Raw genomic sequence first — 18,683 nt, 5'->3', positions numbered from 1 at the left:
GGCAAGTCCCAGGCAAACCAGGACAAGTTGGTCACACTAGATGAAGCCTCAGCCAGGTCCAGCTGTCTCCACACCCCAGCCCCCTGTGTGTGCAGGTTCGCATCCAGCTGCCTGCTATGGGCTGCTACAGACTCTGTTGCTTACTAGCTCAGGTAGTCGTATAACCTCTCCAGGCCTTAGTTTGCTCGTATGGCATGGGGTTCATAGAAGCTACCTCAGGGGTTTGTGCTGTTTGAAAAGGCACGAGTGTGCCCAGGTGAAGCATCTGGCACCTACTCATAGCCATCATTTAAATGGTAGCAATCTTATTTATTACTCATTCGTTCAGTTCATTCAACAGATGTGTTTGTGTGTGTGATGTACCAGGCATTGCGGCAAGCCCAAGGAACAAAGACAAAAACCCTGTCCTTGTGGAGGGACAATAGGGAATACTTTGTATGACATGTTAGGAGAGAAGACCATGGAGGGAAACAACTGAGCAGGGTGAAGGAGATTGAGAGTGCCAGGGCGGAGAAGTGGCCATTGCATAATGTGGCGGTCAGGGTAGGCCTCACTGGGAAGGGGACATTTGTCCAAAGACCTGGAGGAGATGATGGAGTGAGCCCTGCCCAGCAAGGAGGAATCTGGGCAGGGGGAGCACAAGCATGTCTCATGCATTCCCAGAACAGCAGAAGGCTCACCGGGCCGGGTCCCAAAGCACAAGGGGAGAATAGTAGGAGATAAGGGCTGGGGGCTGGGGAGCTCATAAGTGGCCTGAGAGGTCATTATAAGGTATTTGGTGCCCAGTTTCACTCCAAGTAAAAGCCACCAGAGGACTTTGAGCAAATGAGTTACATGTACTGCCTTGGGCCTTAAAAAATATCATTCTGGCCACTGTGTTAAGAACAGGCTGAGAAAAGGACAGAGAGGGTGGAAGCAAGCAGACCAGTTAGAGGACAGTCACAATGATCCAGGCGAGAGACGATGGTGGCTTAGACCAGGGGGGTAATAGAAAAAAATGGGGAGTGATTGGACTTTGGACATATTTTGAAGGTAGAGCTGATAGGATTTCCTGACTACCTGGATACAGAGGATGAGAGAGAGAGAAGGAGAGAGCAGAGAGGAGAGAGAAGGAAGGGGAGACTCGACGATGGTAAAGTGTTAACATGAGAGCAGAGAGGGGCAGGACCACTTGCCCCCTCAGACGGGTGCTTCATAGACTTCTGGGGTGGGGAGGGCTTCTTTAGGCTATTGGGGTGCCCCTTATGATGAGCTTTAATATCTGATGTCCTGGTTTGCCCTCGGAATTGTCTACTAACCCTTGTTAACGAGGGAAGGGCATCTCCTTCCTTTGCATTGAATCCTGCTTCTTTGAGAAACATCCCAGGTACATTAACGGACTATCAGAGCTCCTGTCTCCCCTAAGCAAACCTGTTTCCCTTAAGCAAACCTGGCCTTCCACATTGGCACAGCTTTGCCATCTCTGGTCCCTGGAGAGGAAGAACCAGTGGGGCCCTGCGCCTTGGCAACTCTGCCTCTGCTGCCTGAGATCAAGATGCCCTGCCCGGAACACTCCTTTCCCAGGCCCTTGCTTTTCTTTCCTACAGGGCATCCGACTTCTCAGGGTGGTGGAGGCGGGGAGCCCCTGGGAAGCTTCCCAACTTGCTTCTAGTGCTTTGGCCAACCTTCACTCCCCTGCAGAGCTCAACTGTGCCACCCAGCTTGAGCCAGGGTGATATACTGGGCACTGGGAGGCAGGGGGCCCTGAGTAAGAGCATCAGACACCAGTTCCCTAACCAGGTCCCTGTTTCTCTCTCATAAGCACTAATGAGTGAAAGTGGTCTCAAAAAAGGGCCTTCCAATCCCAACTGCATAAGTTTCGATGCCAGTTCATCCCCGTCCCCCACTTTACCGCCATGCAGACCCCCACATCTACCTTCCTAGACAGATGAGAATCTCCAGCACCTCTCCTGATACTTTTGCTTTTAGGATGGGGAAATGGAGCCTCTCAGGGTCACAGACCGTTCAAACCTCATTCTGTGCAGACTGGGTCACAGACCCCTCATATGCAGGTCATGAGCAAGGTAATTAGAAAAGATCCTGGGAGCCGTTGGCAAGGTTGACATGCTTTATTCGGACATGAGCTCAGCCTCCAGCAGATCAGAGCCATTGTCTTTTATATTAGAGTCAGATAACTAAGGAACACATGGGTGCGAGTCAGATAGCCAAGGAACACCTGGGCGCACATGCGCAGTTAATGTATTTACATCAGACGGCTGAGTCCTGCTCAACCGGTATGAGGTGAGGGAGCCTGACCAGTCTGTCTCCATTTTCCTCACAGAGCCCATCTCAGAGCCTGCAAACAAAACTCTCTGGGGTACCTATTTTCCCATTTTCAAAATCTTTCTGTCCGAATGTCTTCCTTAGGTCTAACCTAAATCTCTCGTTTTGCCATTTAAGGTAACTCTTGGGTTCTGTTCAGTGGAGATGGAGAGCAGACGTCTGCCCTCACACCATGCCCCCGTTCCTTCCCACAATGGAATAGCCCTCCATGTTGACTAAAGTGTGAAGTGTGAAGAATGCTCTGGCAGCACTGGCTCCATTGTGTCCTTGCAGCCTCAGTCACCTGCTTGTCCTTGCTCTCTGTGTGGTGCTCAGTTGAGTATCCCCTTCTCTGATTCCGACCTTCCTCAGCTGTTGACCTATTCTAAGGCAAAGGTTGTCCCTCCCTGCCTGTGGGGAACCCATGAAACAGGCAGCAGCAGCAGCTTCCAGTGCCAAACCCAGGACTGATTTGCTGCAGCATATAAACTGCTTGATGAATGCCAACTGGTATTAATTACCACGTTAGGATTTTCCCTTTCCCTTAAAGAGTAACCCCCCAGGGTCTAATACAGGGGCCTAAATACAAGGAAGACACTGTGGTTAATTCTATCTCTTGTCCCTCTGGGAATGTGCCTAAGATGTGTGTGTGGTGTATGTGTGGTACTGTATGGTGTGTGTGGTGCGTGTGTGGTGTGTGTGTGATATGTGTTGTATGTGCTACGTGGAGTGTATGATGTGTGTGTGGTATGTGAGCTGTGTGTTGTATGTGTGGTGTATGTGTGGTATGTGGTGCGCGTGTTGTGTGTATGTGTCTGTGTGGCGTGTGTGGTATATCTGCGTTTATTTGGGATGTGTGCACATATGTATGTGTTAATACTAAAGGATGCTGGTAATCCAGGACTGGGTAGTATCTAAAATCTTTGTGGCTTCACCTTTCTTGTTCTCTTTTTATTCAACCTGAATAGCAGTACTTGTCTTAGTAACTAGTAAGTACTTAGCTCTTGGTAGGATAGTAGTACCTCTTAGTGGGGGGGGGGGGGTGTGTGGAAAGGAGGGGCGTGTGTTTTTAAAGGGGATGCCCACAAGTTGTATTTTCAAAGCTTCTGCTCTGATGATGATCTCCTAAGCTTCCAGAACTTGGAATTGGGACACGGGGGTGGGCTCTGCCTCACCATAGGACCTTGAGCAGGTAGCTTGTTCTTTCTGGCCTTTGTGTGTGAGCCAGTGGTTGGAAGTGAACTCTGTATTTAAATCATCACCAGTATTTACATGTTAATGTGAGAGAAAGTTCTGTGTGAATTCTAAAGTACATTTAATTGTTTATGTACTTAGAGCTGGAGCCCAGAACATACTCAACGTGAAGTAGATGAGATTGTACATCTGGGTTAGCTTATCCTGATTACTAAGAGAAGTGAGTGGCCTCTATGGCCAAGTAGTCCCACTCTGACCATTTTTAGGCTGTAAGTTCTATGCCCGATGAGTCCTGGGCAAATTGGGATAATTACCCACCCAAACTGGATCTTGTACTTGGGGAGATCAAGAGGCAAGATTTTTTTTTAAGGGGTCTTTTTTAAAAAGAGGTCTTTTAAGTGCCTTCTTCTGTCATCCCCCTTTTTATCTCACGTGTTTATTCCCTCCTATCTTCTTTTCAGGTCTCTCTGGGAACCCTGCAGATCTGGAGAAACGTAGGCAAGTGTTTGGACAGAACCTGATCCCCCCAAAAAAGCCCAAGACCTTCTTAGAATTAGTGTGGGAAGCCCTTCAAGATGTCACACTCATCATCCTGGAGATTGCAGCCATCATCTCCCTGGTCCTGTCCTTCTATCGCCCCCCTGGTGAAGGAAGTGAACGTGAGTGTCCTTAACAGCTCAGCTTGATTCCAATCTGGGTTTTTCCACCTCCACCAAGAAGCACGTAGTATTGGTGGTTGACAGGTTATAGCTTAAACCCATCCCCCCATTATCCAGAGTGGGCTCTCCAAAAGAAACCAACTAGTAGTTGGTAAGCTATTCTTCCTACCCATCCTTATTCCAGGGTTTTTTCCCCCTTCTCCCATCAAATCCTTGTTCAGACTGTCACAGATCCTCTACCCTTACCCAACCAACAAAGCCCTGCTTCTCAAAGTGCCCCCACCAGTTGTCCAGCATTATAGGAAACAGCCATGGGAGTCTGGCCATCATAAGTTGGGAATCATAAGTTCTTTACCTGTGACTTGCTTATAATTTGCATTGACCTATTTTCTGCTATTTAGTCATTTACTTCTTTCGGATTAACATAAATAGTCATACTGGTGATGAGACAGCATTCAATTCTGCTATCCTCTGATATCCTCAGAGGGCAACTCTTCTACCCAAGAGTTTACTTTTCTATTATTCTTTCTCTGACTTTCCATTTTGGAAGAATTGTAGAAGAACTACCCTCATTTCTTAATGTCAGCAAAAGCCCTTCAGTGACTATTTCCCCCCCTTTCCTGGGATAGGGTGTGCTCAAGACGTAAGTAACCCAGAAGACGAGGGGGAAGCAGAAACTGGCTGGATCGAGGGGGCAGCCATCCTGTTCTCAGTGATCATCGTGGTGTTAGTGACTGCCTTTAATGATTGGAGCAAAGAGAAGCAATTCCGGGGGCTGCAGAGCCGCATTGAACAGGAGCAGAAATTCTCCATCATCCGAAATGGTCAGCTCATCCAGCTCCCGGTGGCTGAGATTGTGGTGGGTGACATCGCCCAAATCAAATACGGTGAGCACTCCATGTTTCTCGTGCCTATGCCACCCCTCCTCCCATCCCCCCACGTTGGAAGGGTAGGTCCTTTGGCATGAGGGAGCTGGGAATTGCTGAAACCCCAAAAGATAAGGCCCCAAATTCTGTTAGCTTCTAGGTTAGAGTTTAAGGAGTTTGTGGGAAGGAATTTCAAAGAAAGCAATAGCAAACTCTCCCAAAAGATTGTCAGACTTGTACCCTATGTGTCTTAGGGTTAAAAGTATATAATATCCAGGCCATGGGAGGGTGTTTGGGGATGAATAATAGTTTGAATTTATAATACCTAGAAAGGAATCTTGTCCCAGGTTGTACAGAGCTTAAGTTGTCATTTAAAGTCTCTCCAGATACTCCCTGGGCCAGTGCCCTCTATGTAGGACCCATGGGAGCAGCCCTGAGATAGGGTTGAAGGATTTGGAGTTCTCCACCCTCTGCCAGGCTCTTTCCTGCCCTCCTTCACTGTTCCCCCTTCTCCCTTGTGCACTAGGTGACCTGCTGCCTGCAGATGGGGTCCTGATCCAGGGGAATGATCTGAAGATTGACGAGAGCTCTCTGACAGGGGAATCAGACCATGTCAAGAAGTCCCTGGAGAAAGACCCCATGTTGCTCTCAGGTATCCTCCTCCTCACGTGGTAGCCCCTGGCTACCCAAGTTCCCATTCTACCTCTCCCTACACAGCCAGGCCACAGGATGTAGACCCTGCTCTCTCTTCTGGCTCTATCCCATTTCCTTCTCTTGGGTTCAGCCAGGGCAATAGCATATTGGTGGGTTGAATACAAGGATATCAGACAATCTAAAAGAGGTTTTCTAGGAAACAAGAGCTGTCGGGGCCTTGGAGGGGCTCTGCTGTTTGGGGGTAGGGGTTGAGGGGGGGGGATTGCCTTAAAGCAGTCAGATTTATTTTTCTCCTTACCTCCAATTTGCTTGGTCTGTTTTAAATGGGCCCAACTCTTGATCTTTTCCTACTATCTGCTAAATGTATCATTATGGGTGGTGGGGAAAAAAGGGGCTATTTTTTCTTCTAAGGTTGTCTTTCACACCAAATCATGGCCAGATATAAAAAAAACAACGTTCCTTCCCATCTTCTCCTTTCCTATATAGGGACCCATGTCATGGAAGGTTCTGGCCGGATGGTAGTGACTGCTGTGGGTATCAACTCCCAGACCGGAATCATTTTTACCCTCTTGGGGGCCAGTGAGGATGAGGAGGAGGAGAAAAAGAAGAAAGGTAAGGAACATGTGGAATGAGATTCTCTTTTCTCTCATCCCCATGGACAAATTAGGAAGCAAGGGAGAAGATCTGGATGGAAAACCTGATTGGAAGAATCTTCTGGAATGAAGAGAGCAGATATCCCAAACTCCTTGCCAAGATAAAGATGTAAATCCTGGCTCTCCAGGGAGCTCTGATGAAAAGTAGATCCTGGTTCTAGTCTCCCAAATCAGGTTGCGTTTGAGCCTTGACTCCCGTGTCTACTAGTGGGGTATAAAGGGATGTTATAAAGCCTGCCTAAAATGAGCTGGCTAGGTGCTCTAGCCCAAAATGCCCTCTGCCGACCACTCCTCCTCCCCTAACTTTTTTCCTTTGAAGGTGGAGGATTAAACGAACTATAAAGGCTAAGGGAAAGTGGGCCAGAAAAGTCTAATGGATTCCTGCTGGATCTATGGGCTCTCGGTGGAAGAGAGACATGGCTAGCAGAGTGGGAACAGAGATGTATATCCACCTTGAGGGTAGCCCAGTCTTTGCCATTCACTTATTCCTGAAGGGAGGAATAACAAAAAGGAGAAAGAGAAAAGATGCTAAAACCAAATCTACACCTTTCCCTAAGTATTCCTTCTCCTCTTGGAGGAGAGGAGGATTTCTACCACTTGTCTGGAGAATCTTGAGCTGTTTAGTGGCGGGCAGTTTATGAACACAAAACACATCCTCTCGGGAATGAGACTATTCGTTTCTGCAGCTACCTGCAGTTAAATAAGGAGGAAGCTTTCCTGGTGCTGTTGAACTGACATTGAGACACTTTTGAGGGCCTTTGCCATCCAGCAGAAACAGTTCAAACCTCTTGCCCCCTCACCTCCACCCCATGTTCCCAAGCCATGCGACTCAGGCCGGGAGCGTCATCCCAGCAGCAACCGTGCTCCAAGAAAAAGCAGCTCACGTGTACACTCACCTACGTGTACACTCGCGCGAGCATTATAGTCGATATCCTAAGGATTTGTTAGCGCCTCTAGCAGGAATAAATGAAAACAACGATGTGAGCATTCTTTACATTTATTTCTCTTCCCTGCAACCCAACCTCCTTGCTGTAGCCTGTCTGGGCTCTGAGCAGGACCAACAAATTGGATATCTGATCTCTTAACAGACACTTTGGGTCTCCACCCCACTTTTTTCTTTCTTGTTCAAACAGGTAAAAAACAAGGAGTCCCTGAAAATCGCAACAAAGGTAACCTCTCCACCCACTCATTTACCATCTCTACCTGCCCACGCTCAAGCCAGACCTTTCCAGGCCATCTGCCTTCTCCCTTTTCCTGTCCATAAATCTGTTATCTGCTGCTGTGGCCCAGACGCCTCATCCTGAGGAAGGTGCAGAGATTTGGGGGTGTTCTCAAGGTCCCAATCCCAGTCTGAAATGGAACAACAGCACCCTCTGCTGTTGGCTCACAAAACCTCATGCGAAGATTTCTTTTGGGGGTGTGTAGGATTGATCTGCTCTTCCCAGAATGCTGAACTCTTTGCTTCGTTACCCTCGGCTGGATTTGAACACCAATGGTCATCAGTTCCTGGGTTAGAAGACTTCAGGGCCCTCGTGGTGAAGGGAGGGGGTTGGGCAGTCCCTGCACCATCCTCTTGCTGGCTTTCTCATTGGTGTCCTCTTCTGGTCTGGATTCCTTCTCTGCTGGTCTTTGCAGGGGTGCTTGGAGAGAGCCCTTTCTCTGTACCTCTCTCCCCACCTCTTTCTTTGTTCTCTCCGCAGTCTGTCTTCTTCCTTCTTATCTGATGTGTGTCTCTCTTTTGGTGGCTGTGTTTACATTCCGTCTCTGTCTTTTTTGTGCGTCTGACAGCAGAGACAGTATCTCAGGAAGGACATCCTAAGCAAGGGGCTGAGTTCTGCGGGGGTGAAGTTGGATGGATGTTGGGAAGCAGCAAGAACTGCTCTCTTGAGACAACCCCTGGAGATTTTATTTCCTTTGTAATCCACATCACTGTAGTCTTTAGAAATAAAGTCATCACATTGGAGAACCAGGGCTAAACAGAAATAATTCTTTAATTTTAGGTCTCTTTAACTCTTCTTTTAAAACAAGATGGATTTATATGTCTGTCTTTAAGCCTGCTTTCTCTTATTCCAGGGGCTCCCTCACACCAGCTTCTACCCTCTCCACCAAGACTAAACCCCAGGTCCCACTGTCCACTTCCCTAGCTTTGTCAGACAGGGTAAAAAGTGGATTTCCTTCCCCTGTCTTTCTACTGATATAAAAAGGAGCTGGAAAAAACCCTGGGTCTGGGGGTCTGTGTTTCTTCCTTGACAGTATATATATAGAGAGAGAGATGTACCTTTTAACAGAATAGGTTAGGACCTTTATACTCTCAAAACATCTGCCAGCCTTCCCCTTCAGCTCCTTTCTGCAGTAAAGATTCACTATTTTAAGCACTGAATCCTAGAGAGGATGGTTGCCGAAATAGTGCTTAGTGGCATGATTAATGCTCTTGCTGGAATAAACCTGGCATGGGGCTCTGAGTTGGTGCCAGGAAGCAGCCACTGAAGAGGAAATCATACCCTAAAAGCACCCCCATTTCATCTCCAGTTGTTAGATTATCATCTCAAATGCCCTAATAGAAGACAAAAGGCAAGTTTTTTGTCTGGCATGGGTGAGAGTGGTCAGAGCTGATGTTAGGGGCCAAAGGTCTATTCCAGGAAGAAGACAGAGGGTGTTTTGGTTTCCACCTGCCTGCCACTCAGTGCCACCACCTTGCCTGCTCACCTATCCTATTTGTGTGCACACCCTAGCTAAGACCCAGGATGGAGTGGCCCTGGAAATCCAGCCACTCAACAGCCAGGAGGGGATCGACAATGAGGAAAAGGAGAAGAAGGCAGTCAAGTTGCCCAAAAAGGAGAAGTCGGTGCTGCAGGGCAAGCTGACGCGCTTGGCTGTTCAGATTGGGAAAGCCGGTGAGTGGGATAGAGCCTTGTCGTCGTCGCCGTTGTTTACCGGTGCTACTGTGCATCCTCACCACTGTGACCCCCTTCTTTCTACACCAACCAGTACCGGCGGAAAGAAGCTGAAAGTTCTGAGTGGCTAGTGGGGTCTCGGTAGCTGTGTCCCTGTCTCTGCCACTGTTTGGCTAGTCCCTAAGCTTTTTCAGAGAGAAATGTTTTCCTATGTGTAAGCGTTCAAGGCCCTGAGATCTCTTTCATCCAAACGGAAGGGAAGTAAAGAGCATATATCACAGCAGGGGAGATTTACATTAGCAAGATGGAAGACTTTAACGATTGCTTGTCTGTCTCATGTTTTGGCTTATAAATTCCTTATAGATAGTGAAGGCTATGGTTTGCTCTCTAGCAATTCCTTGGCATAGTAGTAGCATCTGACCACGCACAAGCAATACATGCAAAATAAAGAGTGGAGGAAAAAGGAAGACAGTGGTTAGAGAGGCACTGCCCAGAGGAGAGGTCACTGAACGCACTCTTGCACATAGTCTGAGGAAGTGGCTCTCCATCACTTACCTCTACAAGCTCTTCTCTCCTACCACCTTCTTTCAAGGGTAGGGGACTAGGGAGGTGGGAGGAGGGAACAAAAGGAAGATTGTTTCTTCAGTGGACAAATCCCTCAAGGTATAGTCTTTCACCGCTGTTTATTTTCTGTCCCAAGCCTTCTGTTTACCAGTCGTAACCAGCACATCTCTGTGTGTTCAGTTCACCTGGAGTCTTGTTAAAGGGTGGATTTGGTTCAGGAACTTTGAGGTAGAAGGTAGAGCCTGAGGTTCTGCATTTCTGCCCAGCCCCCCATGGTGCCAATGCTGCGGATGCACAGGGTAGCAACGGTCTTTGCTGCCCCCTGCAGCAGCCATTCTCCACATGTAGCTGTTTCCATTTAAATTAATTGAAATTAAACAAAGTTAAAAATTCAGTTCCTCGGTCACCTTAGCCACCTTTTAATTGGTCAGTAGTTAGATGTGGCTAGCAAGTACTGTATTGGACAGTGCAAATAGAGAACATCTTAAGCATCATGGAAAGTTCTGTTGGACTGGTTGACCTTGTGTCTTCATTCCATTCTAGTGCCCAGCTAATTTTGACTACCATGAAATCTCTTGCCTATAAACTTACACGCATGAGATAAATTGCAGTTGCAGAATCAAATTATTGAGCTTGGCACACAGGTTTGAAACATTAAACAGACCCCACCGAATACTCCTATTGTTCTCCTAACCCCTGCCTTGTTCTTCTCAGGAAGTACAGCTACGTGAAGCCTGGCCACTTGTCTGCTCTGCTGTTCTAATTCACATATCAAGCCTGGCCAGGACTGGGGCGAGGCAGGTGAGGTGCCCTCCACCTCCTGGAGAGTGAGCGCCTCCTGCAATCTTGTACCCCAGGTTCCTTGCTTCCTCACCTGACTCCTGGCCCTAATCAAGCAAAGTATAGAAAAATATGCTTTCATTGATATCATCACCTCCAGCCTTGCTCTGAGGCCCCTGAATCATCAGACCCTTAGGAAAAGCAAAGACCAAAACCAGACTATGGTTTAAAGCAGAGCTTTTACCAAATATTGTGCCACAGATAGGTACGGGGTGCCTAGATAGTGATCCCTTTTGTCCTCAGAGTGGCCAGGCAGAACCCAGGGCAATCAGGGGCCCTAGGCCAGTTGTTTGTTGACGTTGAGCAGATTCTTTCATTTACCTCAATGTGCAGGGTAACCAACTGCCCCACTCTGCTCGGACTTTCTCGATTTTAGCACTGCTTTCAGTCCCACGTGCCAGGAAACTGTTCTGTCTCAGGCAAACGAGGATGGTTAGTTGCCTTATCAGTGTGCCGTACCAAAGCCACCTCTGTGCTTTAGTTTCCTCCTCTTTAAAAAGAGGATAAGAACTGTGGCCCACCTCCCGGGTTTGTTATGAGGTTGTTGTGAAGCACCTGCCTGGCCCGCACTGAGCACTGTGTAAATGTTTGCTCTTCTTGGCACCTTCTATGTGTGCCATGACAGGAGAAAGGCTGAGAAGCATTGTTCTAAGGGTTAGTCGCGCAGATGATGTGCAATGACCTCAGGCACATCTCTGTAAACAAGGCGTGAATTGTCCCACATCCACAGACCAGTAAAGGAGACATCAAAGTTGATGAACTACTGGGGAATGGACAAATACAGTCCAGTATCAACTGTGCAAAGAGGGAATAGAATCACAGAAAGCTATTTTGGGAAACAGACCCATCCCCTTATTTATGAATGAAGAATTTGGTCCAGGAAACAGGCCCAGAGAGGATCGACGACAAGTCCAAAGCCACAAGTCAAGTTGGTGCTGTGCTGAGAGTAGAACCTGCGTCTTTGGAATATGAGACCAGTGTGTTTTCCTCTATACTATAATGTACAAGCCACAGAGAATGGGTGAGGGATTTCAGCATAACTTCCTGGAGATGGTGTTTTTAAACACTGGTAGCAAAGGCTATAACTTATGCCGATCCATCTGTGTCGAGAGCCCTAGGAGTACCCTCCAGCCTGGGTTCATGTGACTTGTTTCCCTGGACAGGTCTCATCATGTCTGCTATCACAGTTCTCATCCTGATTCTGTACTTTGTGATTGACAACTTCGCGATACAAGGCAGAACGTGGCTACCCGAGTGTACTCCCATCTATATCCAGTACTTTGTCAAGTTCTTCATCATTGGCGTCACTGTACTGGTGGTGGCTGTGCCAGAGGGGCTGCCACTGGCTGTCACCATCTCACTGGCCTACTCTGTGAAGGTGAGACTGGAGCAGTACTGTCTCTTCCTTTAGCACAGAAAGGGGAGGGGAGGGTACCACGTGGCCATTGCTGAAAGGATAGGCCATTCTGTCCTCTAAAAACTTTGGGTGGTGCGTCACAAGAGCAGAAGTCCCTGGAACCGTGGAAGGACAATCTCAATCAGTTGCATCAATGTTTACATAACCCAGTAGCATCTTCAGAGACTCACAAAAATAGTATCTTGTATTTCCGTGTGGGACTGAAGAATAAAATGTGGAGAAATGTTGGCTAGGAAAAGGATTTTGAGCTACCTTTGGGAGGGCCCTCAAGTCTTTTCTTTTCTTTTTTGTAGAAAATGATGAAAGACAATAACCTGGTGCGGCACTTGGATGCCTGTGAGACAATGGGCAATGCCACGGCCATCTGCTCTGATAAGACAGGCACATTGACCATGAACCGCATGACTGTAGTACAAGTGTTTATGGGGGGCACCCGTTACCATCAGGTCCCAAGTCCTGATGTCTTCCCACCTAAGGTCCTGGACCTTATTGTCAATGGCATTTCTATCAACAGTGCTTATACCTCCAAGGTTCTGGTAAGTTCTTCCTTTGCCTGGACACTTAAATTGGGTGGTTGGAACATTAGTGTTCTCTGAGACAAACCCCTTATTGTTTATTCTGCCTGAATTGCCATCCCACATCCCATCTCTTACTCCTGAGTGAATACATTTGGGGTGAGACTGCAGAGTATTCATGGGAGTAGACGGGGGGTTGGAAGTGAGGGCTTGTAGGAATCTATGGCCAAGAAGTGCCCTCCAATTACCATATAAAGGCAATGTCTCTAAGAAGGAACCTCATGCTCATAGCTGAATTGGGCTTATCAGAATTAAATTACTCACTTTCCAGAAGCAAAGAGAGGGTGTTAGAATAAGACCCACATGGGGTGAAACACCAGCACCACCACTAGAGCAAACTACAAAATCCCTAAGCGCTGAATGGCTTGGTGATGGCGGTCACCACTGACCACTGTCTGCCTACCCTCCAAAAAAAACAAAAAACCCGTGCCATTTCCCCCATAGGCTCTGGGAATATATGTGAAAGTTTTGTAAGGGAGTTCCTGCCTTCCTAAGTTCTCTTTCTGGTCAAAGCATCTTATTCAATAGTCCTGTGTGTATTTTTTCTCAGCCTCCGGAGAAGGAGGGGGGCCTGCCGCGGCAGGTGGGCAACAAGACCGAGTGTGCTCTGCTGGGCTTTGTCACAGAACTGAAGCAGGATTACCAGGCAGTGCGCAATGAGGTCCCCGAGGAGAAGCTCTACAAGGTGTACACCTTCAACTCAGTGCGCAAGTCCATGAGCACGGTCATCAGGAAGCCCAGCGGAGGCTTCCGCATGTACAGCAAGGGCGCCTCCGAGATCATCTTGCGCAAGTAAGCTCCCTTACCCCCTTCTTCCCTTCGGGGTCCTCCCCTCAGGAAGGTCTGGGTGACGTGCCCCACGCTGAACCAGTCTGAATGACGAGCGAGCCATCCGGCCAGGAGGTGACAAATAAATAATATCTGAGCATTTACTCAGGACAAGCATTGTCTTTAAGTCCTTTAGGTGGCTCATCTTATTTAAGCCTCTCAACCCATTAAGGTGGGTACTATTCTTCCTGTTTAACAGATGGAAAAATGGAGGAACAGGGAAATGAAGTGACCTGCTCCGGGTGATACAGTCGATGGTAGCAGCCAGGATTCAGACCTAGACAATCGAAGCTTCCATTTCCTAATCTGAAAACAGATAGTAATACTCACTACCTCACAGTAATACTCCCACCTCACTAGAATTAGTGACTCAATGTACACAAAATCCTTGCCCATAGCAAGTACTAGAAATGTTAGTTCGGTGTTCCTTTTTCCTTCCCATTCTCAATTCTGATTACAGGGACGTCGCATAACTTGAAAAGCGGCTAGACTACCCACAGGTCATTAAAAGTTGACCCTACTTTGGTAAAGGACCAGTGTGGCTAAATTAATCCATGCCCCAACTTGGCTTTAGCCACCTTTTAATCAACACGTTCTTATTTAGCACCCTCCCGTGCACTGCGCACTATTCTAGATACTGGGGATTGAAAAAGTCTCTCCACCTTCAAGAAGTACAAAAAAGCAGGTGATCTACAAAATACTCGGCGTTGCATTCACATATGGTAAGAACAGATGACATGGGAGCATCACACTCTCTGCCTACCTAGACCTTACTCCATTCACATGCCAGCCCAATCTTGGGAAGTGGGACTCAGCTGGGCAATGGATAAAGGAGATATTTGGCCACGGAACGGTGTCTTTAGGAATAATGCAGCATTGCCAAACTGTCTATAAATGATTGTAGAAACATATTAAGTGGGAAGGAAGAAACACTGCTTTGTGACTGTGCTCCTCCCCAGGTGTAATCGAATCCTGGACAGCAAAGGGGATGTCATGCCATTCAAGAATAAAGACCGAGATGATATGGTACGCACTGTCATTGAGCCCATGGCCTGTGAGGGACTTCGGACTATCTGCATAGCTTACCGGGACTTTGATGACACAGAGCCCTCGTGGGACAATGAGAGTGAAATCCTCACTGAACTGACCTGTATTGCAGTGGTGGGCATTGAGGACCCTGTGCGCCCAGAGGTGAGGCTTTGGCTTGGAGAAAGGACAAGAACAAACATGAATGGCAGTCTTCCAGTGGCCCCTGGACAAGTGCAGGCCCAGCGTGACCAGAAGGGAAGCCATCCAGGAGTCACAGGAAGTAGGGTCCTAGTTCCTTTTCTAGTTTTGACTCCAGGCAAGTTCCCTAACTGCCTCTCACTTACAGGGATAGATGTTTCTGGGCTTCCTGCTTCACAGAACTGCTGTGCAGTGCCGACTCGATAGAAGGTGGGACTGTGAGAAGCATAGGTTTTATTGAGCTTTTTATTATTTGGTTCTTAAGAATAGTCAAGAGGCAGAATTAACTGGGACACCAACTTTGTCTTTAGCCACCTTCTTTCAATGAACGCATTCTCTTGTGAGCACCCCCTGTGTGCTGAACTACTATTCTAGGCACTAGGGGATTGAAAAAGTCTCTGCTTCTGAGAAGTTCAGACAGATGGACTATTAATTGTTGAGGCCCAGAGGCGTGAGAGGGCATCATGCATTTGGGTAACTAAAAGAGTTGATATGGTCGGAGCATGGGCCAGGTGGGTGGAGAGTGGTAGAAGCTTCTGCTGGAAAGGAAAGCAGTGGCCCCATCTCAAAATGCTATCTACGCCCTATTCCCAAGCCTGGATTGTAGGTGGGAGAGCAAGCTTTTACACCAGGCTCCTAAAGCAGATTTCCCTTTCAATTCATGGTACAATAAGGCAAATTCAAATGTGACTGTCATGGGATGGACAGAAGTGAGGTGGCACCAAGCAGTATAAAAATGACCAGACTTAGCCCATGCTCCACGGCACTGCTTCTAGGGTGCCTCTCTCCTGTCCACTATGAAGGGGCAGCGGAATGGGGCAGCTTACCAGGTGGCCCCGTCCCCATCTCTACCTTTCCTCTTTCTTTATTCTTCACAGGTACCAGAAGCTATTGCCAAATGCAAACGAGCTGGCATTACTGTCAGAATGGTGACAGGTGACAACGTCAACACAGCCCGGGCCATTGCCACCAAATGTGGCATTCTGACACCTGGAGATGACTTCCTGTGCTTAGAAGGCAAAGAATTCAACCGACTCATCCGCAACGAGAAGGGCGAGGTGGGTCCTGGATGGGAAGAACTAGGGTGTCACTTGACAGGGGAAGGGCTGGTTCTACAGTAAGACATCTGGGACATGTGGGAGAAAGACATGTGGGAGAAAGTGGGTGTTTCTAAACTAAAATATGTTCATAGTGGAACATCCCTTTCTACCACAGGGCTCAGATGGTAAAGTTGGGAGCTGCCTTTTTTTCTCCTTATCTTCATTCACAAGCTACCCTTTGAGACAAGTCACTAACTTTTCATATCTTTCTGCTTTTTCAGTCATGGGGTGATTTTGTACTGATTTTCCCCACCTCACTCCTCCTATGTCACTACCCTGTGGGTAACAGTGGCACAGGTTTGTAAAACGACATGGTCTTAGTGTGGAGCAGACCAAAGCTTCTTGGTCTATGTAGAAATACAATCTAAGACCTCAGAAGCACCACCTGTTAGCCACCTTAGCCAACAGCTAACCCTGGCTCACCTCCTGTCAAGGGTCTACAAAATAGGGGACTGGCTTCCAGGCAACGAATTGGGAGGGAAAAGAAGACAAGCAAGGCCTCAATGGTTGCCATCAATGAATCCACCCTTGGAGACCGAGCTGGCTGTTTCCTCTCAACTGGAGGCCAGGCTAACTCTTCCCCATGTGGCTGTGGAGTACCAGATCACCTAGAAGCTCAGAGGGTGTGGTGAAGCAAGATTTCTCTGGATGGCTATTCTGAGTTTGACTGATATAGGTGTGGTCTGGTGTTGGCAGGTAGAGCAAGAAAAGCTGGACAAGATCTGGCCTAAGCTTCGGGTCCTGGCGCGATCTTCCCCCACTGACAAGCACACACTGGTGAAAGGTGAGGTTGGTTCCCGAGTAGGTGCCTACGATAGATGAAAGCAGGTTGGGGCGAGGACAGGTAAGACCATCAGCCAGAGCAACTCTCCTGTCCTGAATAGGCAGGTCCTAGGAGAACTCCCAGGCTAATGGGGAGAACATACAATTTTGCAAATATCTGCGCCCTTGGTGAGTGTGACACATAATAAAGTTGTTTGGGTTTTTTTAAATAAACATCGTCATACCTTGTTTGCCAATAGTACTGTGAACTAGGCAGGGCAGGTAAAACTATTTCTATTTTGTAAATAAGGAAGTTTGAGGCTGAGAAGACAAGTAACTTAACCAGAATTGCCCGGCTGGCAGGCAGAAGTGGTGCAGTTTGACCCCCAAGTCTCTGCCTTCAAATTCATCTGGTGCCTTTTCCACCATATAATACCTTCCTTAGGGTGCCGGATGAGGACAGACTTTATTGGCTCAAAGGGTTACCCATGAAAGAATTTACTGCCCTTGAGCAGTTATTGTAGAACCTCTAGCCTCTGGAAAAGGGAAGGAGAGAAGGAAGTAGAAGGGGTGGAAGGTTGCAGGGACAGGGAAGAAGATCAACAAAGCATCTTTCTTGGGAAGCACGGTGCTTGCCAAATGGCCTCAGGTGGCGCTCATGAGCTCATTTTTTTCATCTGTTTTTTCCCAGGCATCATTGACAGCACTATTGGGGAACAGCGACAGGTGGTGGCTGTCACTGGTGATGGCACAAATGATGGGCCTGCTCTGAAGAAAGCAGATGTTGGCTTTGCCATGGTAAGCTCGGCAGTGTCTGATTGCAAGCTGCCTTCTCCTCCGGGAAGCCAGGACAGGCTTCTGGGAAACTGCAGCTTCCTGTACCTTCACATCCCATGGTGTGCTTTTTGTTCTAACTCCAGCTCTCCTACTACCTACCTGACCAATAGTAATATGTATAACAGGAGACCCATCAAGTATGAAGGATAGATGACAGAGGCAGGGAAATTATGAAGGATTATTGCCCAGGGAAGCAAGACCAACTTAAACCTTTCCATGAACATGGTAATGTTGTCTGTCCAGGCAAACTATGGAAAATTCACATTCAGTGTGGAACGTGCACTATATGGCCAGCACTGTTCAGTACCCTGCTCTTCACTTGTGGGGCCAGGAGCCTCAGGATCATTTAAAATCACATATTCCAAGGTCCCACAGTTGGATATTCAGTTGGGTCTGCGGTAAACACCAAAAATGTTTGGGTTTTTTATTTTTAGCAGGCAGAGCAGTTTGTTTCTGATCTTCAGGGAGGTTTAGAAGCGGCGAGATTACAAAGGACTTCCTCACCCTCAGGGAGCTTATGATTGTAAGTCTCCCATATACAAGGGGTCTCCAGAAAGTTCATGGAAGGATTCATATTATCTTTTAATTCAATTTTTCCACAAACTTTTTGAAGTACTCTTACAGATTGAACTCTTGGTGGTTTTTAAGCTGTGGAAGGATGTTCAAGAAGGGAGCTATCTTTTTTTTTTTTTTTTAAGTTTTTATTCTAGGAAATTTCAAGAATATGCAAAAGTAGGGAGAATTGTGTAATGAATCCCCATGTACATGTCACACAGTGTCAACAATTATCAGGCCATGGCCAATCTTGTTCCACTGACCCCCTCACCAACTTCCCTCACCTCCAGCTGAATTATTTTGAAGCAAATCCAAGACATCCTGTGGTTTCATTCATAAAAATTTTAGTACCTGTCTCTAAATGATATGTAGCAATAAAATATGTCTAAAAGGATCGTAATACCATTATCTCATAATACAATTGATTCCTTATTATTATCAAATATCTAGTCAGTGTTCACATTTCCCCAATTGACTCATAAATATTTTTTAATAGCTTATTTTTCCAAATCAGAATCCAGATAAGCTCTATTCATTGCAATTTTTTGTTTGTTTGTTGAATAAAAGATGACTGGTAAGGGGATCTTAACCCTTCACTTGGTGTTGTCAGCACCACGCTCTCCCAAGTGAGCCAACCGGCCATCCCTATATAGGAATCCAAACCCATGGCCTTGGTGTTATCAGCACTACACTATCCCAAGTGAGCCACAGGCCAGCCCTGCAATTTCTTAATACACCTCTTAAGTCCCTTAATCTG

General features: G+C 47.3%; 1 protein-coding gene across 6 annotated transcripts in view; it reads left to right on the top strand.

Moving 5' to 3' along the window:
* The window catches only part of ATP2B4 (ATPase plasma membrane Ca2+ transporting 4), an 89,179-nt gene that overhangs the window by 48,707 nt on the left and 21,789 nt on the right, over positions 1-18,683 (top strand). For 4 of the 6 annotated variants that reach the window (XM_063115268.1, XM_063115273.1, XM_063115269.1 and 1 more), the window contains exons 3-15: positions 3,957-4,154; positions 4,784-5,041; positions 5,547-5,672; positions 6,161-6,286; positions 7,461-7,496; positions 9,060-9,221; positions 11,789-12,003; positions 12,336-12,578; positions 13,168-13,409; positions 14,405-14,636; positions 15,551-15,730; positions 16,469-16,556; positions 17,226-17,332. In XM_063115268.1, coding sequence (XP_062971338.1) covers positions 3,957-4,154; positions 4,784-5,041; positions 5,547-5,672; positions 6,161-6,286; positions 7,461-7,496; positions 9,060-9,221; positions 11,789-12,003; positions 12,336-12,578; positions 13,168-13,409; positions 14,405-14,636; positions 15,551-15,730; positions 16,469-16,556; positions 17,226-17,332 — 2,213 coding nt within the window. The remainder of the gene's footprint in view (positions 1-3,956; positions 4,155-4,783; positions 5,042-5,546; positions 5,673-6,160; positions 6,287-7,460; positions 7,497-9,059; positions 9,222-11,788; positions 12,004-12,335; positions 12,579-13,167; positions 13,410-14,404; positions 14,637-15,550; positions 15,731-16,468; positions 16,557-17,225; positions 17,333-18,683) is intronic. The other 2 variants (XM_063115270.1, XM_063115272.1) reach the window with 1 other exon arrangement.

Source organism: Cynocephalus volans, chromosome 11 (genome assembly GCF_027409185.1).
Source record: "Cynocephalus volans isolate mCynVol1 chromosome 11, mCynVol1.pri, whole genome shotgun sequence".
NCBI lineage: Eukaryota > Metazoa > Chordata > Mammalia > Dermoptera > Cynocephalidae > Cynocephalus > Cynocephalus volans.
Note: the sequence above shows the minus strand (reverse complement) of the source record. Positions and strands in the feature narration are given on the sequence as shown.